This window comes from Eleginops maclovinus, chromosome 3, assembly GCF_036324505.1.
Source record: "Eleginops maclovinus isolate JMC-PN-2008 ecotype Puerto Natales chromosome 3, JC_Emac_rtc_rv5, whole genome shotgun sequence".
Classification (NCBI taxonomy): Eukaryota; Metazoa; Chordata; class Actinopteri; order Perciformes; family Eleginopidae; genus Eleginops; species Eleginops maclovinus.
In genome coordinates this window covers 16,885,134-16,910,846 of record NC_086351.1, presented here as the reverse complement: position 1 = coordinate 16,910,846, position 25,713 = coordinate 16,885,134, and the positions used below count along the sequence as shown (strand labels likewise).

Sequence of the window (25,713 nt, the reverse complement as noted above, 5' to 3'; positions counted from 1 at the left end):
CACACACACACACACACACACACACACACACACACACACACACACACACACACACACAACTGAATATGTACAATGCAAACACATAAATAACTTCTAACTATTTTGATGGATCTTTCAAGTGATTCTGCATGGAAACATTGCAGGACAGGCTGATTGGAGCTTCTCAAATATGGAGTTTTCCTGCTTTGCTCTGTTTTATAATATATTATATCAGATATATTATATTATTTTACTTATTTAGGATATGACTGATCACCATGGACTTTCAGAAACTGAGTATTTTGCTATTTTCTTTTTGAAATGTTATAGATTAACTTTTAATTAATGAACAATATAATGTATTCTAATCTAATAAAGATGCAACAGCTACCATGGTTCATTTGTGTTCCAACTGAGACAGGTTTTTATTTCCAGGTTCACTTTTCTCAGCAAATAGATGTAACATGAGTTATGACTGAAGGTTTCACAATGAAATGTAAAAATCTAAACATTAAATTGTTTTGTGTTGTATGTTGCTTGAACATTATTTATACAAGATAATGACATAAATTCAAATGCAAGGCCAAAGTTAGTCGATATTTAGCTGTGGGTAATCCATTTGAAAATATACTATTATATGATAAATATAAATAACTTTTATTACAGACTTTCAGACAGCCTTCTGCTTACAGCTACTGATCTTATTACTACTTTACCTTCTGAACCTAAAGGCTGCTCGTCCTCTGTTGAACTTCTCCCATGGCGTGTCGTCCTGCTGCAAGATAAGGGTGGTGCTAAGGGCATGCCAACCAGATTTCATGCTGTACTGCATTTTGGAAAATATGACCCCAAAGCTTATACATTGTTAATGTACAACCTAAATACACACACACTACCACAACCTGATTCTACCTTCTGACCCCCTGAGTTGCTCAGACTTTGCTCTTTCCTCCCTCTCACAGTCTCTGCTTCAGTTGTTCTCTCTTCACCACATGGGCACAGATGCACTTACTAAAGAAGCACCTTCTGTTACTGAGCAGTGAAGCAGAAAGCTCAGAATTTCTCCGAACTCCTTTATCACAAGATGCAATGTAGACATGGCTTGCTTACCAAACCACAAAAACAGATTGTCTATCTCTGCTGGAATAAAACCCCAAAACAAGTTTGAGTGTCTCAGAACTCAATGTTCCAAAACATCTTTTAAATGAATGCTGCTCTCATAAAGACAGACTGTTGACTGTGAAACCAAAGGAGCAAAACTGTAGACTTTTTCAGTCAATGACAACCCCAACATTCTCCTGCAGTGGAACATGGTTTACCCTCTTTCTGGATAACTGCATCTTCTGTTTTTAGAGTTGCTGCTACTTCTATTCTGCCGGCTTTATATAGCAACCTTTCCCTCAGAGATCACGAAGGTCAAAGATATACTTTTCATTACTTTATTTGAAGAGCCTGAATAGAAATGTAAAAGTTCTTGTTTCAACACCCTGACATTAATCCATATTGAGGTCATCCAATACAGATATTTATGTCCAACGCAGAGGCTGCTATTTACAGCTCTGATATTTTGTTTATTGTTGGTTTTGTTACGCCTGATACAATTCAAAAGGTTGATAACCATAACAAATGAGACAGTTGTTGAACTAAATGAACATTTGTCTCTGTTGTCTCCTTGGTAGATTTACTCTGTCTGCAGTGCTCTTATTTTAAACAAATAAAAAGGATCACCAAAATCACTTTGCATTAAAACACTTTCAAGGTACAATTGCCCAATTATTTTTTTTATTTTTAAGTGCTCATCATCAGCATTTATCTGTAAATAGCATCATCTCCCTGTTTTCTCAGAGACATTTAGGTTTTCTAAACAAACAATTATGCTGTTGGCTTAATGAATACCAAAGTAGATAACCTGCCCTAATTGATTAATTGTTCTGCCACTGATTCTAATCACTTCTAAATGATACTAATACATTTTGCTAATTTTAACAGCATTTCTTCTTACAGCAAAATGAATATCCATACTGTTGAAAGTTCAGAAAAAGTACATAAATCAGCACACAGTTTTGTACAACAATACTTCAAACTACTAAAAGTAAGTAAAACATACAAACCAGAAATGTTAAGTAGAACATTGCTCCCAGGACAGAGCCCCAGGGAAAAGTTAAATGTAGCAAAATAATCCACCTATCCTAAAATTATCTGACGTTATAGACAGAGGTTGTAAAGCACGCCCTGAAATGTGGCCCTGAATATGACCAACATTTCCGCATCAGACTATAAAGTGATTTGCGCAATGATTTTAATGAAATCTATGTTCCTACTATGATTTAAACGCCGCCCTCGGCGATATCTTTCCTCCAAGGTCTATTTGAAGTATGTAGCTTCGTTACACCAATCTCATCATCCTTATAGCTTTTATGATGATGTCAATGTCTATTACTGCGTCTTGTAAGTCACAATGAGTTGGCCACCTAAGCTCATTCGGCTCAGAGGGAGGTCTATAATGAGGACAGCCATCATAGAGAGCTGTCCTTGAATGACCTGCTATCATGTGCCCAGGCCATCTCAAACACACACACACACACACACACACACACACACACACACACACACACACACACACACACACACACACACACACACACACACACACACACACACACACACACAGTGCACACAATTTTTGAACTGTCTATACAGACAAAGTCTACATAAGGTCGGGTGGATTGCGACACAAGCATGCATGCAGCGGAATGGAGAGTGTTTTCAGTGCGTGACAGTCAGCAAAATCCTATATAAAGAAAAACACAACAGAAAAACGCACACTGGTGATCAATAGAGCGTGAGCGAGCTGGCTCGCATTCAGACTTGCAGACAAACCTGTATATGGACTTTTTGTATTGTAACGTACTGTACGGCGTGGCATCTGCACTCCCTGAAGCTTGAGCTTATGGAGATGACAAGCAAAATGTTTCCTTATGTTGCTTAATGCTGCCTCCAGCAATACCAAATTGCACGGTAATGTAAAAGTGAAACTTGGTTTGTGAACGTGATGTGATTTGACGTGTGCCATTGTTCCACAGATGCAAAATCATGCAGCGCTCTTTTAATGGCAATGCCCCTGTGAAACTGTCCCGACAAGTCCTGGCTGCTATGACTACCTTCACTGTTATGAAACTAAAGCCGTTTTAATCACATTCAGATAACCTACACATGGACCGCTAATCTCTGAACAACTCACACTTCAGTGTTGCCCTCAGGTGACACTGGCTAAACAGAAATATCCTCCTTATCATCAAACAATCAATCGATTTTTTTATTTTTCCATCCATTTGTTTCACCTAAAAATCAATATGGCGACCACTGAAAGGGTTAAAAGTACATGAAACGGACTACACTGTATTTAAGATATAGGCTAAACTGTTGACAAGAACAGCTGGACACATGGACAGCATGTCTCCAATCTCTCAGCTCAAACAGCAACCCTTGAAAAACAGAGGTGAAACACGATAGGTGTCCGCCACCGCAGCAGGACCTTGCAATGTGTGGACGTGCAGGGAAGTTAGATAAATCTATAATTAGACCAGTCATGGAGTACTCCGTTGACCTCGACAACTACTTTTCAGAAAATCTGCTCTTGTGAATCCCAGTGGTCCCACTATAGATTATGATTATGATCTGGTGTCTGTTATAGTTCTTAATGTGACTTGTGGACTGAAAATACACATGGAAAGGTACAATTTGCAAGACAAGACAATCAAAATAAAAAAGAATAATATGATCCATAATCAAGATGAAATAAATGGCATAAAGGAAGGACACATTCATATTTATAGATGACTTTCCAAACGAGCTGTAAATGAGCCTTCTAAAATGTTCCACTGGTAGCTATGCTTCTACGATAACACAATTGAGAATAAATAAATAAAAAACAAGGTTTAGCTTAACTCAGTTTAGGTAGGTGTACCTAAATCAGATTAAACACCAATGTTTTAATCCCACCATACATTTCTTAGAAATGTTTTGTACTTCCCCACTTTCAGTTCAGCTTTGTTGCTCAAGCTAAAGAGAATAACACCATTCTCAATGCCGCCCTAATAACAACATTTCTCTCTCTCTCGGTAATATCCAGCAAGAACACTTTGCAATAAACACAACTTATTATCAGTGGGAGGGAGGAAGGATGTGGGTTGCTAAACAACATTTCCCAGCATGCTGCCATAACAATATAATGAGACTGCAGGGAGCAGTTTCTCTTACGCAAACGATACAGGTCACACTGACCTACAGGAACTGAAGCTCAGGCCAGAAACGAAGCCAAAGAGATTGCAGCTTCTTAGATGAACTTCTTCACGTCCATACATAGAGGGATAAATAAAACTGTGTTGTTTCCATTTTATAATCCTAAATCCACAAATAACAGTTCTGGTCTATATAGCTTGTTTTTCTCCCTTCATGAAAACGTACAGGTGGAATATTTTGTATAGCTCGACATTTAAATCATTGTTTCAGGGCTTAAAGTTAGCAGGGTTGAGGGAGTGGTCGTTTTGAGTGACAGGTACAGTATATGCTGTCACAGATGGCTAGCAGTTAGCTACCTGCTAGGCGTCACATTACCTTACCGTGTTTATGGTGTTAGTGACTTTAACATGCAAACTTTGGACAAATAATATGGCTTTTTGTGCGAGATTTTACTATTACATTTTTTATCCAATTAGCAGGTATAAGAGTCCGCACTCACAATACTTGGGTAGTAAGCTTAGATTGTTGTACACATGTGCTAGGTCCTGCCCAGGATAATTTTGTTTATTAAGTTAACCTGTATAACGGTGCACCTTGCCGAAGCTAGGGCTTCAAAACAGTACTCCACAAACTATTGGGTAATACTAATAATAAAAATCAATTTTATTTATAAGTGCACTTTTCATTTCAGTAAACAAAACTCAAAGTGCTACAGAGTAAAAATGTTTGAAACAAAACAAACAAAATAAAATAAAAATCTACAAAACATCATAGCATCTGCATCCTTTCATATCTGTGTCTTATTTTGACTTCACAACAGGTAAGCTCTTTTATCCCCTTACCTCATAACCATCAAAGCCACTGTGTCCCATGCTGGGCGTTGGGGCCCCGGGTAGTGCTGGGGCCCTCCTCTTTTTGGGGTCAGCCTTGGGAGACAACCTGGGTATGTTCACGACTGACTGAGACTGGCCCAAGGTGCAGGGCCGATTTTCTACACTGAGGACCCCTGACGCAGTGGACAGACGCTGTAGGTGATGTAAAAAAAAAAGAGGATAAGGTAAGACTGGTAAGACACATAAAATGATATTTTGTTTCTGTTTATTTTAAATGAAACATTTTGCTCTTGCACAACCCATAGCCAAGATGGTATTTAGTGATCTCTGCCTATCCGAAGCTTTAGAAGCATGACTTTGTTATACGTATATCTCTTTATCCCTAAAGCTTATATCATGATGTCAATGTTCTGTGGCTGAGAAGTCACAGGAATCCAAAATACAACAAAAGTATCAAAGAATGGGGATCAACAACCCTCGGTTCTTGAACCAGGGCCTACATTTTTTGAGAAAATGTAATCAAAGCTGTCAGAGAGTAAGATATTCTGCCAACTAACAAACACAAGCATTGACAGGAGTCATGTGTCTGGTAGTGATGATTTAAGTTGATTTAATGGTTAAAACTGACAACTGATGAACTTTTAAACTGATCTCGTCAAAGGAAGAGTTTACAGTTTATTGAGGTAAAACATCCATAGGTGCACATACTACGCATGTCATCATTATTTTTGTTCAGTCACAATAATTATTGCAGCACTAATTTCACAATGTTGAAAGTGCACCCGCATTTTCAAAGGGTGGCTGCTTCTGACCAAAGCATTGGATCAAAAAATGGTTTTCAATATCTGATCAAAGAGAGCTCAAAGTGCCCGTGAAAATCTGAATCTCCCCGTGGCTCAGCTTGGTACAGAGCTTGTAGGGGTAACCAATCCACGACTCACAACCCCATGATCTGAGAAGGGAACTGTGTTTTAAAGCAGATTAAATAGATAAAGCATAAAAGCAGAACAAAAAGTTCAGGTCATTAATTGGAACCAAGGTTAGATCATCTCACAGTGGGGAGGGATGGGAAAATGAGTAGCACTCCAAAACAAAAAACCTTCCTAGGGCAGTGAGGTCTTCAGGCTTTTTCTTAACATTGGTGATATTTCACATATATCAAGTTATGGTTTTATATGATTTTATCAGTTTGCAAGTGTTACAAATGTTCACTCTTTTACTATTGAGCAAGGAGATTTACCATATTCTTCTCAGCTCTAAGTACTACTAAAACACTGTCACCCTTGTATTAAGATGTATCAGTCACTATAACACCTAAATAGACTGCAATACATATAAACAACATCACAGAAACAAATGGGTAAAAAACACACAAACGTAAAAAGGGCCATAACACAGTACAACCTAAGCTGACAGGAGTAATAAAGAAATATCAACAGTCAAAAATATTAAATGGAAATAATAAGTCAGTTTTCCCTGTGCTGTGTGGATGTTGGGGGCAGGAGCAGGGTAAGGGGGAGGTGGGGGTTGGGTAGGTGGCAGACGGGGACCGTAAGAACAGAAAAAGAAACGTTTGAAGTGAGGGATTGATGTGATTTCTATTTAGAATCCTAAAAAAGGAGCTCGCTTTACCCTCAGCAAAATATAATGTTCAAAGCAGAAAATTCACATGAACTCTGTGTGACTTGTTCACCTTCTCTGTTCTACTCCTTCCCTCTGGTAAACAGTCTGAAATCTGTCAAAACAGCAAGAGAGGGGAAGGTAGCTGTAAAAAAATACTGCCACATTTGAGGGGGAAGCCAAAACTCAGAGGGATCTCAGAATTACAAAGTGATAACTTATGATAACCCTATTGAACTTCTGCAGAACTTCTTTTTAAGGAATATGACTTACTGCATCTCTATTGTAGAGAATGCCTTTAAGTGCTTTAAGGACTGATGCTACTACAAAACCACACATGCCTATGTAAAAATCCCCAGCAGCCTGTTAAAATGTCAGAATCCCTTCCTAGCAAACACACTTTAATTTAATCTTAGTTCAGCATAGAGGAGATCTTCCTACACCTACTTTAAACAAAGAGAAGTTCTCCTTTTTCAGAAAATCCCACATCACACCACACATACACAGCCTGGCCAAAAAAAAGGTCACGCTCTAATATTCGTTCGACCGCCTTTAGCTTTGATTACGGCACGCATTCGCTGTTGCATCGTTTCCACAAGCTTCTGCAATGTCACAACATTTATTTCTGTCTTGCATTCATTTTTTGCCAAGATCTTGTATTGATGACGGGAGATCGGACCGCTGCGCAAAGTCAGCACATCCCAAAGATTCTCAGTCGGGTTCAGGTCTGGACTCTGTGGTGGCCAATCCACATGTGAAAATGATGTCTCATGCTCCCTGAACCACTCTTTCACAATTTGAGCCCGATGGATTCTGGCATTGTCATCTTGGAACATGCCCATGCCATCAGGGAAGAACATATCCATTGATGGAATAACCTGGTCATTCAGTATATTCAGGTAGTCAGCTGACCTCATTCTTTGGGCACATAATGTTGCTGAACCTAGACCAGACCAACTGCAGCAACTCCAGATCATAGCACTGCCACCACAGGCTTGTGACCTTTTGTTTTGGCCGGGCAGTGTAGTTGAAGTGAGATCCCAACGTGCTTTGTTTTCTATATTTATAAGAATAACATAACTGAATACATGTGAGGAACAATTAAATACAGAAAATATCTTTATTCTTTGCTGACTAAGGAATAACGTAACGCCTGACTAAAAAGCAATGTTTCACTGCCCTCTATGGTCAACAGTTAAAGTCTGTTTCACCCCTGATGGGCGTGGTCCGAACCTTTAAAAAACACCCAACCCAAAGTGATGTGTTGGGGCTTCAGTGTACAAAAATGCTTTCACAGTTGTGAGGCTTGCAAATTATTGCATTTCATTGCTGTGATAAGGTATTGGCACAAATACGATGAGCTTAATGTTCATAAAACTGTTCAATTCCCCAAAGTAGGGTCGAATACCTGCCACTTTGGGAATGTTTTTTTAAATGTATTTGCTACTCTGAGTTACTTGATAAATGTGGTGTGATCAAAACAAATAAATCATGAACCTTCACTTATAATGTTTTACCTGAATGCCAATTCAATAAAAGCCTAAAAAAACGAGCACATTTCCCTATTTTTCTTCAGAATCACCACTGCCCTCAAACATGATGCTATCTGACCATGTTAAGGTTTTAAGACCACACACACACACACACACACACACACACACACACACACACACACACACACACACACACACACACACACACACACACACACACACACACACACACACACACAGAGAGTAGTTTTCCCCCTAATGAACAATTAGAGATAAGAGGCTGGGCTTTTAGTGCTAATGTAGCCAAGGTAGGGTAATCTGATGCCTAGAGGCTGATAACACTGAGTGTCTATATGTGTGTGTGTGTGTGTGTGTGTGTGTGTGTGTGTGTGTGTGTGTGTGTGTGTGTGTGTGTGTGTGTGTGTGTGTGTGTGTGTGTGTGTGTGTGTGGTCTGATAACAGGCCCCGGTTAAAACTCAATAATATCAGAGAGAAAAAGCCCAGCTGCATCAAAGCCCACTGGAAAGAGTGACCTGACTGAGAAATAGCAATAATAATTAATAGGCCTAAATGGCTTCGACTCAGTTTTTTACAAATATATTTCAAAGCAAATTGCACACTAGTTTGAATGCATAATTCATACTCTTGTGCCATTTGAACTTTTTTTCATTTCCTGATCCGTAACAATAAACGATCAATGAAGGATCACTGCAGTTGTATCTTTAAAAAAGGACGATATAGAGTGCGAAGTACCAGATAAAACAAGAAAGAAGAGCTCGGAGGGTGGAGTAGTCCATCCAGAAGCATTATGCTTGACGGAACAGGGGATAAACTAGAGAAAGCAGGGCAGTGTTTATCCAGATAATACAATCAGAAGCCATATTGATCTGAGGGGAGCCATGTAGGGCTGCTTGGGACTTGAAGTTCATGGTTTCAAAATCAAATTAACGTGATTGAGTTATAGATATTACAGGTAGAGAGCTGCTTGATGCAGCGTCGTATCATCTGGTTTAACATTGATGTACGTTACTCTAACACACTGGATCAGTTGTATGGGGATGATATTGTGGATTTTATCAAATGTAGTCAACACCATTCATATTGGCTGCTTCGAGTTCTTTTAACTTTATTCCCCAAATCCATTGTGTTATTCAGAACTCATTTAGAGGAAAAAAAGCATCACTGGTCGTCGTGCGCTAATACACCGATGACTAAGCTTCAGGAGACACTTGCTGCCCTCTGGAGGACGACATCAGTGCACATTATCACAGCTCAATTATCAGTTGAAAATATTTATTTTATTAACTGTAGATGTGGCTATTGTGAGTTTATGGCACAGTTTTGGAAGTTTTTATGTGAATTGTTTCAACTGTCCTAACACAATACGATTATTTGCACTAACAACTGATGTCAGAATTCTTTAAACAACTAATTAATTTAACGTTAACACCATAACATGTTCAAAATATAAAACGTGATGTGTTTAAATGACAACACAAGGCACATTAACGATAAATAGTCTCATATCATATCACAGTATTGATAACATTGATATATTTGCTCTCCTGCTTGCCAAGGAAGGTAGGCATACATCAGATGTATACAATAACAAATATTTGTTGTTCTTTTCTTGATAAAAATATGATGGCAGACTTTTAAATCTTAATTCTGCAACAGCAACAGAATCTTTGGTGTGACAAAATGACATTGGATACAGCCACTATATTGAGTATCAGCAATCATGCAAGAAATGGACACAACAGGACACCTTCAAATCTGCAGACCTAAGTCACACCTTTAGCTTGTCCAATTTGTTGTATTAATGCAACAGAATGATTGATCCAATTCATGTTTGAGGTTAGTTAGTAGTTTGTTTTGGATTGTATAATATTTCAAAGATGTTCCTGTTATTCTGTCCACCCATAGTATATGATTAGAAGAAACCAAATCAGTCTCTGATTTCACTCGCCACATCTGGACAATGGACACAGATGTGTTAGGAATACTTACATCGGATTGTGTGTCAGTATTTTGGATAACTCTATCATCACAGTCATCCATGTCCATAGATGTAGTTTCTGTCTGCAAACGGAGGGCACAACTCACATGCAGCATTCAAATGTTCAGCCATGCCGCTATCAATCTGAATATGTATTATTTGCATGCACCACTCAAGGTTAGTTTGCAAAATGTGACACAATCTCATATTTCTCATGTGCAAATGAGGCACTGCTAACAGTTGACAGTTATGATGACATTCATGCTGCTTTTAATTTGTATGAAATATTCTGTATTTATAGCCAATGTCAATTATGATAATAAAACTGAATTTGCTTTTAAGGGTCAGATTAATACAAAAACATAGACAAATTTGACAACAAATATCAGCTTCAGAGATCTATCTTACCTTTGTTTTCCTCTTGCTGAACTGGAAGATACCCAGAACGCCTTTCTTCTCTGCTCTGCCCAAAGCGTTAGTACCAGAGCGGATAGACTCTGCAAAAAGAAAAAGAAGAGCAGAAGGAGAGGAGTTGGACAGGATAGTTTCAATGTGTCATGAAAGGAAAGTAAAGAAGTTAGGTTCAATCTTAGAAAAACTTCATGAGGAATTGAGAAGAGGTGAGTGACATGATCCCAGCATGCATTGTTAGTAATGTCAACAACAGAATTCAGCGTCAGTAGAACACTGTCAAAAAACTCATGTGTAATTAATTTAGTTTTATCCATATGATATCCAATGCATTTGTCTGATCTAATTTGTCATTTTAAAACATTATGGGTTGGTCTACATACTGCACCTGTATTCAATAATCAAGAACTGAACAGAATCATATACTTGGTTTTCTCAGCAGAGGACGCTATAGCTTCAGTTTTCTGAAAGAGCTCCTCTATCTAACCTTCAGTCTACAAATCAGTAAGAAAGAATGTGACATGATAACACTGCTGGCTTGAGGGCAGGGAGGGAAGGTAAACCATCCATGAGAAGAAATCAAGCAGCTATACTACTGGGTTGTTTGGATAAAAATTTTTAAAAAAAACGAGGCAAACTAAAGCTATAAGTCATTTCAGAGTAAACAGCACTGATAATGTTATGACAAGTACAACAATTACAATGACATTCAACTGTAAAATTATTCATTAGAAGAAAGATGGCTGAGAAGCAACATCCAATGAACAGCAACAAAGCAGGATTGATAAGCAGGCAGCAGGACATTGGGTTACACAGCTACAATTTGTTGGAATTAGCAACACTGAGGCAGACAACACTTATCATGACTAATACCTGAGTAGTTAAGAGCAGGAGCAGAAGCCATTTTAGGCTGGAGAACTGGAAAAACATATCAAGGTTTAAAACAAATGAAATCAATCATGGATAACCGACCTGCACCAAAGAAAAATCTGTATCTGTACTTTTGCAACAACACAACACAGCGGGCAGCATTTCACTACACAAATATGGAAATTTAACGACTTAATTTTAATATTTTACTGTACTGTAAAATGACTGTCCTGAAAATATAATTAAATGCTATAGTATTTGACTATCAGCAATTGGTAAAGGTTCTAAATGTTCATGAATAAATCCTTAATGACCACAAGCTTTTCCTCTGAGCTCAGCCTCGGGGACAAACACAATATCTATAAATACCAGTGGGTGTGGGCTGTAACTATGGTAATGAAACATATTATCAGATCTTAGACCATAACTCAGCTTTCTGCAAGATAGGACAACTTTTTTACAAGCATGGCACCCGGAAGGGATAAAATGTATTTACCAAGGTTCATTTAGAAAATTGTCTAATTGGAAACTCAACAGGCTATCGTTGCTGCTCGTTACACTATTATTGACTGCTTGCTTATAACTACCTCAACATGCATGCCATGTTGTACAGCAAACAGAATACAATGTTATCCTGGTGTTGTGGCTCATAGCACTGGAGTCTGTCTACATAGCTGCTAGCGGCTGGATTTGCATGGGATCCATACTGTGCACTGCCTCCTGTTCAGCCTCAGTGTCTTTTACCCTCTTCACAGATTTGAACAGAAACTCTGGTATAAGGTGGTGAAGGTGAGTTAAATATTGTGGATGTTAAACTATTTGTCACCTAACTGACAATCGGCTTTCCTCCTGAACCCATCTGGGAATTCTAATTAGTGGGATTAACGTGAATATCCTCTCATGTCTGTCTTTTATAAACATACTTTCTAAGTTGCCAATATGGTACAGAATTGAAAATATAGACTTATTTAAAAAGAGGAATTATCATTTAAAAAAGAACAGTCTTAGACAATGCTTATTATATTTATTTATGCATGCAGACCTTCTGATTTATTTAAGATTTTGTTCTTGTTTTACATTAAAAAAAAAAGAAGTTTAAGTCCTATTTGTCATTAAAGGAAATTATGTGACTCCAGTAAGTTTTATCACCATTTTAAGCATATTCTAAATAGTAGGATAATATTTTCAATCACAATTATTGTGGCCTGGGACATGATGTGTCTACTGTAGATGGAAGGGAATCAGACTTCTATAAAAGTCTATAGTGCAGGACCACACCCTTTGTTCTGTACACATGACAGAGAATGAAAAACATTACAAGTTCTTGGTTTTTATTTTATTACCATGCATATAAACCTTTGCTTCATGTCCCCAGCACTGCCATTTTATGGCGGTTAAAGATTAAGCTGTCAAATTTGTAGGAAAGTTAAATCCCCACTATATACAGATTCATACATGTCTTTTCATTGTGGTTCAGTTATATCATATGCTAGAATAATTGAGGATGATATTGATTACCAGGACAACCTCAGATTAAATGACACAAAAGGCTGGACGAGAAAAGTCCCATATCAGTATCCATGATGACATCTTTTTTCTGCTTGATTTGATTTACTGACATTAGCATAAAGCAAGACTGTGCTCTATACATTTTTAATTCATTTAATCCGCCTCAAGGGATTTTATTCAAAATAATTGTGACAATTATAATATAAAAAGACACTTTTCCCATAAACCATATGTATAATCAGTTTATTATAAATAATATGGATCTGCTAATGTTTGAAATGAATGTTGTGTGTAATATTAAGTCATTTGAAATCGACTGAATTTGTAACAGTAACACAGAAACAGAAAATAGGAGGAATCAAGCAGTTGAGGTTTACCTAGACTCTGATCGTGTACGTAGAGCTCCTTGAATCCCAGGTCCAGCAGGGATTTGTCCAGCGGTAACTCGTGGCGACTGATGCTGTCCTTCAGGAGCAGGACATGTTCGGGGTCAAAATCACACTTATCGCAGATGACTGGTATCAGAGCCTGGAGCGGTACCAACGGGTTGACCCGCACCACTGCCTTCTGGCTTCCGTGGTAGTTCACCATCAAACGCACGGTTTTCTGACACGGAGAAGGGAAGATTGGAACAGACATAATGTCAAACTGGAAGAGGTCAAATCTTTCCATTTGTTTCACCATTCAGTGGAGAGAATAGCAAGTGGAGGTCCCCTGCTGGCTACCTATCTGCCAGTGGTGAACCATCAGGGCCTTCAAGGTATTAAATAAAAAATCTAATTAATTATACAAATAAAATGTAATAAAACTTAAATAAAATGAATAAATAAGATTCATATCTGTGTTGTTGATCTGTAATATTTAAGTGTTATGTTGATTTTGTCTTTCTCGGTCCATGCAAGAACCATTTGAGTGGTTTTGCGTTACAAAAAAATGCAACCAATCAGATATTTTTCTGGGACCCTAATCCTTCAACCAGGGTATTCCATATTGTTGATAGAATGCCCCGGCCCTTAAACTGAATGAAAGCGTACGTTTTGATTGACAATTTGATCAACCAATCATATATTGTTTTGTAGCCAATGGGCGTATTCTTTCAGACTTTCCCACGGTTCCAGGGTGTTCGAGAAGACCCGTTAGTTCACTGGCTCGAGGCAGAAGATCTAGTAGCAATAGTAGTTTTTATTTTACGTCGAAATGGCAACCGGTGAAGATGATGTTGTTGCTAGTAACCTTTTCAAGACGACCATTCAGTGAAAAGATGGACATTATAAAAAATGGCCATCCAACGCCCGAAAATCTTGAGCTGGGGGGTTGTCTACAGAAGGTCCATTTGTGATAGACGCGGTTTGCCACTGATATCTGCCTTAGTCAAATAAAGGAAAGAGGTTTACCTTCATAAGAATTTACAAGGATAATCAAAGTTAACCGACTGACCTAGCAGAGATGTAATATATCTGATTATTTAGGCAGTTAAATGTTCACTACCATCACAATAACAAATACATCTTGAACATAGAAACCAAAGAGTAGAATGCATAGTTAATGTAAAAATACATATTGGGGTATATATTTCTTCGAAGTGAAGTGTCAAACATGGGAAGATGAGCGGCAGGGAGAGATAGAGAGAGCAATAAATATGTCAAACCAGGAAAAGACACTTCAACAATGGCTAACTTAGGGTTAGACTTTGGTTGCTGACTGAAATAGGCACATTTAAAAGACTAAAGATGAGGAAGTGTTTCTGCATATCAGTGTAAATATATATGTGTGATCTAGGCTGTGTGTGTCGGGGCAGCATTAAGGTTGTCCGTCCTACACATCCCATGGTGTTCTATTATTGAGAACAAGGCTGTACAGCTGTCTCACTGAGTGGTTCGACAGCCTCTATAAAAACACACTCAGAAGTAAAGAATTTATAAAATGCCTCGTCAGTTAGTGCCTCCTCTGCAACTTTTCAAGTTGAGAGACTTTCATTGTTATGTGTCGATGGTGCTTCAAATTCATGAAAACCCTTTTGAGTTTCAGTCAAAAAAGAAAAGCCAACTGCACCAATTTAGGAAGTTGAAAACCATTACAATTGTAACAGTAATATCCAAAAACAGTGTTTAGATTTGATTGAAATGCTATCATAAAAGCACTTTATGTGATAGTAACTATTTCTGTTTCACCAGGGAAATGTGTCACGCTGTTGTTGCTTTGCTGAGCTAAAGTCTGCCTGCCACTGATTACTGATGTCAAATTATATAGTATTTTTACTGAGATTTCTTTAGGCCGGAAAAATTAAGAGACCTCTCCAAATTGTTCTTAAATCTTTATCTATACATGTGTGGCAGCCATTCCAGTGAATGTTGAATTCCAACACAGACAAAAATTGTCAGTAGTTTATAGAATACATTTTTTTTTTTATCATTTAACTCAAAGACGTGTCTATAAATAATAAAACAAGAGAAAATTATAATGCTGAAGTGGTCTCTTAATTTTTTCTGCAGCTGTAAATGGCAGCCCACTGCTCCTAACCCTAGGATGGCTCAAATGCAAAGACCCCTTTAAAATGTCCCCTCTGTGGGATGATTCAAGTCATAAAATGTTGTCTAACGTGCTCATATCAATTTAGCAAGACCTTTAACTTTAGTCAAATGCAGTTCAACATTGAGTTTCTAGTACTGACCAATGAGTATTCAATCTTAAATCTCACTGTTAAATAATTTCATTTTAACAGCTAGGATAACAATGAAAATAGAGAGAAAGAGGATGATTGACAGTAGCCTCTGAAATAGCGTCATCCTCTGGCTAGAGGCCAGGTGGGGTCAAAGGGAAAGAGAACAGCCAGTGAGCCCTGAGAAGAGCAGAGAAATAATGCATGGTAACTAAAGGTAAGGCACTCATCAAATATTCAAACTGTAGGAGGAGAGCAGAGGAGAGCCAGAGAAAACGGGAGAGGCATAGAGGGCATTAGAAATAAGTTTGTATAGGATAATAAGTTGCAATGAAATGAAAACAAAACAGATGATAAAAAGTCACACTTAACACTGAAAAAACGGTGCATAAGAACCACGTCCAAAGTCAGGCGAGGCCAGTAAATCCCAATTGTCTTCCTACCTTAGCATTAGCCCTTACAGGTTTCTCTGGCCTTGCTTTCTGCCAGCAGTCAGAGGTAAAGGTAGAGAGGGGACGGACATTACATACGGCCACAGGGTAAGGAGCTATAGTGACTGCAGACTGCCAACTATTATATGAAGGGTTTTTCATTTGCATTTTGGACTATAAATAATTGCACAATCACAAAAAAACATAGGTAGGGATGTCCACTCTAATTTGTTGAAACATCAGCTGTCCATAAACACATGAGAATTTAGCCCGACAATCCAATTTGCTTTGACTTGTACAAAATCCTTAATACAAACACACACAACAAAATGAACGTCCATATGGAGGTATCAGGCTCCGCCGTAACTCACCTGTGGCACTTTTGGAGCCGGTCTGCGCACCACTTTCTCCTCCCAGACTTTCTCCTTGATGAGGACGGAGGCCACGTTGAGGGAGCCCAGCAGCGCGTTGGGCTTGAACCCCAAAGAGTGGCCCTCGGGCGACAGCAGCTCCAGGGTGTGCAGCGCTGGATTCAGGTGGTGACGGCTGCAAAGCTCGACCAGCAGGTCCATCAGCGCCTTACTGAGAGAGGGAGGGGGAGAAGTGAAAGAGAGGGGGAGGAGGGAAAGAGGTAGAAACAACCAAAGGAGGAGATGAGGAGAGGAAGGAGAAAAAGATAAGGTTATGAAACTTGGCTAGCTTTTGTTCTGCTTAGGAGAGTAGTAATTACTTGATACAACAAAAGACTTCTTGATACACAGAGAATAGGATTTTAAACATCAACAGGCACACCGTGGCTCATACCATGATTTTTGAATAAATTGCGAGCCATAGGAGGATGTGCTAATGATTTTACAGCACATACACGCTCATAAAGTGTTGGCTTTTGCTTCTAGAACATAGTAGGTAAAATAAAAGATGAGGAAAAAGGAAATATTAAATGTTCAGGCAAGGTGAAGAGGTACTCAAAAGTCACGTGATCCTGCTGTGAGTTCATTCCTAAAATGTTCTCACAGATATACTAAAGTTTTAAAAAATGATGATGTGTAAAAGTGTATTTTTGTCTTAATTATTTTGTATAATTACTTTGTGTTTTTTGGATGATGATGACGGGATGTAACATCTTATAATGTCCATATTGTGAAATCCCACAAAAATATATATCATTATAATGACAAAACAAAGTTTATCTGCAACAGAATGTCGACTCATCATTTAGAAAATGCTGTTTTGAGCAACAACTTGACGTTAACTAAACAAAAAGCTGAATACGACCGTAACACCTTATTAAGAAGAGCTTCTCTCATCTTCAAAAACATCTGTCTTAATACATGTATTTTTTAAGAAGTTGTATAAAATGGTCTAACTTAGGCAGGGAAATTGGAAAAAAGGCCCCAAAACACAGATAGCAGAGAAGCCCCTTATCACATTCTGATTTAATTTGCATGGTTTATATCTAGACATGAACAATAAAAAGGCAGGGACAGAACAAAGTGGCATAGAGGTATAATGACAGGCTTGAGTACTTGTGCTATGATGAACTACTCGTGTCCATTAAGCCACGGTAGAAGCTCTGAGCTCTGCTTTGTTGCTTTGTGTGTCCGTTTGTGAGCGTGGGGGTGCAGCTGATGAGGAGGCCTGCAGTACTACCTGTCAATCCTCAGATAAAGAAACCGAGGGACAGTCTCCAATGTTTTCTGGGAACAGCCAGATCAGATGACACAACCGAGAGAGATACCGCTACAAAGGACACCACTGACGGTCACTACAAATGGACCCAGCCTACAACTAAGATGACAATCTGGGGTCCTGTGTCACTATGTGCTTCTTTAAATGATTTTTAAAGATTGTATGTTCATCAAAAACAACTTGTCAACCTGTTAACCCCCCATGGTTCACAAGAGGAACTTCTTTAAGGCATCATACAGAGCCAATTATTCTTCATTCCTACCTAACTTTACTGCTTAACTGCAATTATTAATGTTGGAATAATGATGAGTGGCACTACAGGGATATCTGTTTGAGATCATCCAAAAGGCATATCATCTGCTGTATTGAAAGTAGCTATTGCCAACTTTCAATGCTCACATAATGAATTGATTACTCTAATGGTTGGTGATTTTGCTATTTAGCATTGGATATTTATGACACGTGAGTTTATGGCACATTGACCTTATTTTATCTTTGAAGATATGAACTATCCCAGGCGACAATGTTGTCAGTAGATGAGGCATAAACAGCTGAAGTATGAATGTGTTATCATACATTCTATGCTCCTACATGATTTAGAGTAAGGTGACAATACTAACATAAACCTATAAATAGATTTAAGGAATGTTAGGCCATCTGAAGTGGTTAGTAAAAACTTTTAGTGTAGGAATTTCTCTATTTAGTAGGAAAAGGGAAACTACTTACTTTTACAACTTGTCCAAAGTAGTACAGTGATGCTTACTGGCCTAAACTTTGTCTATGGTTCTAAAAGACCACCATGTTATACTGTAATAAGGATGCTTCCCTGATTTTCTGCCCCAAAGGAGAGAACCTCATCAGGGGCAGGGAGCATTGGCAGGACAGCCATCGCCTGGCAGCTATCCCAGCCGAAGCTTGTGCTGAGACTGAGAATGGGACCCTTGACAAGGCCCCACTGGCACAGCAACCAAAACAGACTTAGAACCGACAGACTGGTCTCATTCTGTTTGTCTGGCCAAACAGGCCGGGTCAGCACATTGTTTCATATTGTTCACCTTCACCTACAGCTCAGGAGAAAATTAAGAGACCACTCCAAATGTTTCTTAAATCGTTATCTCTACATGTATGGCAGTCACTCCAGTGTCCGTTGAATTCTAACACAGAGAAATGTTGTCAGTATTTTATAGAATACAATAAAAAAAATGTTAAAAAATCATTTAACTCAAATACATACATATAAATAATAAAACAAGAGAAAATGATAATGCTGAAGTGGTCTCTTAATTTTGTACATAACTCATGAAGAGTTTGACGGGTTGCCCTCTCACCTGCCCTCCTCAGTTATAGCAGTCTGGTGTCCCTGTGGTAGGGTGAGCTGTAAATCCACAGTGGGCCTCAGCACGTTCTCCTTGGCGTCCATGTCAGATGTCCCTCCCCCATCAGGTACAACGTTTCTGAAGATGTGGCGTGGGGCGGGAAGAGGGACCTGCGGCGGGGGCGGGGCACGGGCCTTCATCCTCCTCCTGGGAGATGACAATGAGAAAATTAGAGGATAACATTTCAAACTTTCAGATGCTGGATTGAGTTTCCTACATTCTCCTGGGTTTTCAATGTAGGACTTAAGGCAGGGTAAAGATCTGACTTTTATTACATGTATCACATTTAGGAAGCACAAATCAATCCGTTATCAGATCCTTGAAGGACACATGACACACTTATTGAGCCATGATCCATCTGATGCACATCCTGGCTCACTTTTATTCATTCAAAGAATTTCAAATATTTAAAAACATGTGGCTCATTTTTGTTTGTCTTGAGTTCAGTCGAGTTAAACAGACCCCGTGGTTCTGGTTCTGTTGGTGACACAAGATTTCTCTTCACTTAAGCTTACATAAAAGCATACAGATATGCTGAGCCAATCCTGTTGATTTTCAATGTGATCCCTGAGCAGCGGCTTATTTAATCTGTTCCTAACATTCCTCTGGGTAATAATTAAATGATTCATAATAACACCCTCTATAAAATAACTCTTAATTACTCATAACAAATGTTTCTTTCAAAAACCTTTCTAAAGGAAATTGTTAATGACCTTTACTTCAACACGAACAGCCTCCCTTTATTTGATTATTCTTCCAAACCTGAGCTGTTTATTTAAAGACCGGACAATCTTATCAATAAGTAATACTTCAACGTGAACATTAGGTCAACTAAGAGTCCTTTCCTTAGTAAAACAGCGACTGAAAACATCTGATCAAGTCCTAATTTAAGAAATTAAAACTATTGAAGCAGTTTGGTTGAAGTACATTCCAGGCACAAATGTTTTATGAAAACTAAAAATACCCAGAAAGCAAACCACACACAAACTACAGTTCCCATGGGTGGGGATGTGGCAGATGTCAATGACATGCCGGGGACCAAATGCTCCTATCTGCACACCTGACCTCGGCACAACATGAACTGTGGGCTACTTAGCCTGACACAGACAGCTGATTGGACAGGAATCAAACACTTCACCCTGCTAACAATGACAAACAGCTTTTCTATAGCACACACTCCCTCTCTGTATTCACAGCATAGATATTAGCTTTAGATATCAAAAGAAGATTTCCACTCACATCAAAAAAAAATGTCCTTGTGTTGAATAAGTGTTCCCAAAGAGCTTTATATCAAGCTGTTTATAAATCCGGTTCTACGAAATAGGCACACACTCTCAGGGAGAATGTGCGTATCAGCCAGGTTTCCTACGAGGTATTCCTGCTGACTGAAGGGAGAATGCACGTGAACATAGCGCAGTGAGCGGACTCTAACCTGTCTGAAGTTAACCATTAACAGCTCACTCGCGCCCACAACACCCATAATGTCATTGACTCATTATGCAATGCACAGTGTTTTCAGTGGGTGATGCATCATGGGACTGACCAACTATATTTTTGGGTTTGTCAAATCACAGAGTGGATCATCACTCATCACCAGCTGCACTGTGATCTGACTAAAAGCGCAGTTTAATCATAAAAAATGAAGAAAAAAATGACCAAAAAGGAGGAATGAGGACCTTTATAAGGGTGGTGTTTTTTTTGTTGTTTTTCTCGTCAGTCTGTTCCTTCAAAGGTTAACAGAACTGGGCTCTGTGGATCCGTGCTACTGGGCCTCGTCCAGGTTTAACACAGTCAGCTAGTATCCTCTCCCTCTCGCTCACTGTTTGTCTCACCATTACATTTCCCTCTTCCTCTCTCTCCTTCCCTCTTGCCGACTCGCACAAAGCCCCCTTTAGGAAAAGCTTCGTCTCCCACAGAGTCAGAATGAGCGAGCCTCAACAGAGACAGACAGAGTGTGAGAATAAAGGAGAAGCAGGAAACCCTGCTCCGGCACAGGGGGGCAGTAAGTGCTGATCTGCTGCAGGGGCCGAGTTACAAATGGGCTCAAGCACACACACACACACACACACACACACACACACACACACACACACACACACACACACACACACACACACACACACACACACACACACACACACACACACACACACACACACGTTACTAATGGACCTTTCGGAACCTCTCAGTTCTTTTCACCTGGCTAAACAGCATTATCAAGGATATCTTTATTTCCCTGGCCTCTTTTAAATCTGAAAGGTGTTCATAGCAGCAACATGTCTTTTTCTAAAAGTTGCAAAAGGAGGAATCCAAACAAACAGATGCTGAACTCATCTCAAAGCGCTAACAGTTGCTATAGACTCATGTGGTCTCAAAACCCATGACAACATGTGAGTTGTGTGCTATAGACAATAAAGAGAGCAAAGTAAGTTGAGTTTGTGGTCCACAGTTTAGGTACAACAGCAACTATACATGTAGTTAACTTATTGCAGGGTTTAATGGGTGATTTGGGCCGTTTTTGTCATATATTTAAATGTTTTGTGGTTTGCCCACAAAGAGAAATTTGCGCAGAGATGCAGATGTTTGTATTTCATTGAACATACATTTGACTGATATCCTCTTCCCCTGCAGAGAGGTTATTGAAAGGATGCTTCAACAAATTGAATTGAGCAATGGAAGGTTCCATAAAAAGGCATACACTAAGGTTTTGAATAGATAAAATACAGTGCGAAATAAACACAATTATTGATTGTAAAAGGAAATATTTGTACTCAAACTTAGTGATGAAAAATATAATAGTCTGACAAAGCATGTTGGTTGTTGTCAAATGCCATTCATAGAGTGCCGCAGGAACGAATCCTAAAACCCAGAAGTGAGTTAGCATTTTACCACTTCCGGTTCCCTCGTTTCAGAGTCAATGGGATTCTCCGTAGGATTTTGGAAAATAGCTGAAAATAAGGTCTGTGGTTGACACACATTTAAGAGACGGATCACATTTTGTTCTACAACATTAAATACATCTGCAGTGACACCCCCCACTGGTGATTTTTGAAGAGTTTACGTGTCTGAAAAACAATGATTGTTAACAATTGGCTGAATAGGACTACAGAAGTTGTCGAGGACATTGTACGCCATTACGCCGAACATGTAAACACTCCTGTAAAACGATATCAGACTGGTAATTGACACAGCCATGACTTCTAGTTAAATTCAGTGTGGCTAAAAGGAAAAGCTTTGTTAAAATATGCAAGCGCCAAAGTCAGTTGAAACGATCTTAAGTTGGCGTGACGTTGAAGTCGTGCGACCCTGCTGTACTCATCTAGTTCGTTTATAGCATAACGTTAGCATTTTGCTTCTGGCGATTACATTTATGATTCGAAAATTATAAAAGTAGCATAGACATGTGGAGATTATCCAGCTGAACAAAACGTGTATTTATCAAACAGGTTCGTTTTCCACAGATCTTATTTTTTACAATATTCTAAAATCCTATGGAGGAATCGCATTGCTTTTGTTGAGGGAACCCATGCACAGCTTACTTCCGGGTCGGCCTAAAAAAAATACCTCATCCCTGCACCACTGTATTGCTAATAAATGAATAGAGTATCTACTAGTGTAATGTTTATAGACTGTTATACCTCTACAGGGAGACCTATAAAGAGGCCGAGCAAGTCTTCCTGCTGTCTGTGTGAACCTCTTTAAAGATTAGTTTACACGTCTGTGTGTGTCTAACTGCAGTAAGAGTGAGTGTGTGTACTCAAGGCTGCCTCCTCCCTGACCCTACTATTACTGTGCTGACTCGGATCAATTACTTGCCAAGCCTGGGTGTGTGAGGGTCAATAAAGTCCCACAGACAGAGATGGAAAAGGTATCCGATGGTTCCAGGATGTAGGCAAAAATGAAATACTTTTAAATGATAGCTTTGGCAAGAGCACAGCAAACAGCGTGGGACTGCATTTAAAATGCAAATCCATCAACGTCACACTCAGATTACTGTTGTTAGTTGACAAGTCAAATGACATAACCCTGCTCAGACACACAGGAGACTAGCTAAAGGATTTGCTTTGAGAGGAAGTAACTGTACGTGACAGACAGTTATTTGTAATCCCATACTGCGTTTATCCCAGCCATGGAAACAAGGCCTAAAAGTTCCCACTCTGCAAGGCTATAAAAATAATGGAATATTTTAGTTTATGCTCTGAACTGTGCCCTGTCAGCAAAACCACCACCAAAATAAATTCCATTTACAAGTGGCCTACTTTTTGTGGAGCAATATTTTTATGTTAGCCCCATTCTTCAATCATAGAAATAGCATTTTCAGATTATGTTTTCATCACTTTGGTAAGGAGCCACTTACAATTTGGGGGAAAATGGTCGGTCTGATACTGATACCTACAGTATAATATACTTTCAACAACAAAGTCTGGTGCAGATGGGAGTCAATCCAACGATGATTTAGAGCCGCAGACCCATCAAGTCAGTAAATCAGGCAGAGAGACAGACTCTAAGACAGACAGGCAGTCAGACGTGTCCCCGTTCAGATTTCCCGTTCGGGTTTCCTATCTGATGAGTCTGTTGTTCAGTGTGAGACAATAGGAGTCCTAAAACAAAGAGCCACTATCCTCTAATGAAGACAACCAGCTGGAACAGTGCAGATTATTAGGGCACACACACATCACACACTGACCCAGTTTTAGAATGACATGTTTTTTGCATTCTGAGAAATAAAAACAAATCAATATCTCCTGTGCAGCTTTTTACAGATGTTTGTCCCCAAGATCAGAATAGAACAAGGCAAAAAGATGTGTAAACATACTGTTATTTCCCTCTGGAATAAGGAAAGAATAGAAGGACCTTCTATCAGTCAAAGCTGAAAAATACAGGGAAGTAAAAGTCAATTTTAAGCGATCAAAATGGTCAATTGCCTTTAATTTCATCCCAGAAAACTTAAAACTTGTATTGCAGTCATTTAAAAGAATATAACTTTGCAACATAAGAGAAAACTATGTTAAGCAATACTGCAAACAATGTCCTTTTAGAAGATGTTTAGCTAATTGCTCATAGATTGCTTAATGATATATAAATGTGTTTATAGAAAATGGCCTCAGTTTATTATAACTTAAAACCTAGAGTGATATGCATCACTAGAAACAACCACAGAGTAAGCACGTTTCACCCCTGAGTGCCACTTTGTGACCCCACACACACACACTGACATGGAAGCAAACACACACTTGTCTGTGTGCACACTTGAGTGTTGTGCATTGGACACATTGTGAATGATACACACCGGACCCTGAGCCACTCCCCTTCTGTCCTGCTACATAGCCAGCATGCCCCCTTTGGTGTCATGGTGTCCCCATGGCAACCTATATTTACACCACTTGACTGCATAGAAGACCTCAGTTTGGTAGCAGCTGTTGGTTTTAGACACATGCACACAGTGACCCAGAGAGAGGGAAGGAGAGAGGAGCTGGGAAAGCGAAAGACTTTCTGTTTTAGAGACATGTGAGGGTGAGGGGACATTTTTAAGGGTTTGTTTACAGTCGCTATAGGACAACAAGATATTTAACATATGCCTTGATGCTCATATTACCACCCAACTGTAAGGCCAAGAGAACTTGCTCAATGATCAAGACAGTCTGTACTCCAGGTCCACCATACCATCCGTGCCAGGTTAGCACAGTGTGTTGATCAGGAGTGCCGAGTCAGTAACAGTAGCATAACAACCCGAGGGAGAGACAAGACAACAGTGCACCTCAGCTGCTAAATTAATTTTTACTCCTTGGGATCAATTAGAGTTGCTTCCAGTCCTTCCAGTTATTTAAAAGGGTTTACGTTCAGGATGTATTTACAATGATCTGAGCCAGAGTAAGTCAGCAACTTGGGATCCCTCAGTATCTGTTTCACACCTACTTAAAAAAGGAGAAATCCACTTAGTGTAACCACACCACACCCAACCCTCCTCCTCTCAGCCATCCTGTCCTCTTCTGACCAGTGACACATTAACACAAAACATGATTATAATCATTGTCCAAAAATAGGAAAGACATGTTCTCCCTTTTGTCTGGAAAGCTTTAAAAATATATACAGTATATTTGATCAATTATATACAGACTCCAAATGTATGTAAGCGTACATCAATTCTAATTACTTTCGGTTCTAACAGTTTGTTTTAAAACCGTTACTTACCTGAATATTGTTTTTATTATTTTTAATTCATATCCTGTGTGAATCTGTGCTGGTTTTTTTGGTTTTTTTTTCTCAATCTGTTGCTGCATAAACTCTTGAATTTCCCCACAGGGATCATTAAAGGTACATCTTATCTTATCTTAAGTATGTCTGACACCTCTGTAGTCCTTCTCAAATTTAATTATTCATTATTTTCTTAACATCTGGGTTGTTTTGAAGCCATTTAGCCAATTTCATTAATAACCATCTTTATTGATGGAGGTAGATTTGAAGTGACTTAAATAAAATTCAACATGTGTTTCTTAATGTTCTTAACACTACATGTCAAATTCTAGCCACTCTAAACTTATATACATTTCAAATCAGCTTAATGTGGATTGAGAATCTAAGTCAAGTAATTTTAATTTAAA

General features: G+C 38.9%; 1 protein-coding gene across 7 annotated transcripts in view; it reads right to left on the bottom strand.

Moving 5' to 3' along the window:
• The window catches only part of cobl (cordon-bleu WH2 repeat protein), a 63,033-nt gene that overhangs the window by 31,072 nt on the left and 6,248 nt on the right, over positions 1-25,713 (bottom strand). For 3 of the 7 annotated variants that reach the window (XM_063879316.1, XM_063879317.1, XM_063879323.1), the window contains 7 exons: positions 19,064-19,258; positions 16,418-16,628; positions 13,334-13,562; positions 11,451-11,495; positions 10,575-10,663; positions 10,178-10,249; positions 5,064-5,246 (listed from right to left, as the gene is read on the bottom strand). In XM_063879316.1, coding sequence (XP_063735386.1) covers positions 5,064-5,246; positions 10,178-10,249; positions 10,575-10,663; positions 11,451-11,495; positions 13,334-13,562; positions 16,418-16,628; positions 19,064-19,258 — 1,024 coding nt within the window. Of the gene's footprint in view, positions 1-5,063; positions 5,247-10,177; positions 10,250-10,574; positions 10,664-11,450; positions 11,496-13,333; positions 13,563-16,417; positions 16,629-19,063; positions 19,259-20,350; positions 20,495-25,713 lie in introns of those variants that run through there. The other 4 variants (XM_063879318.1, XM_063879321.1, XM_063879320.1 and 1 more) reach the window with 4 other exon arrangements.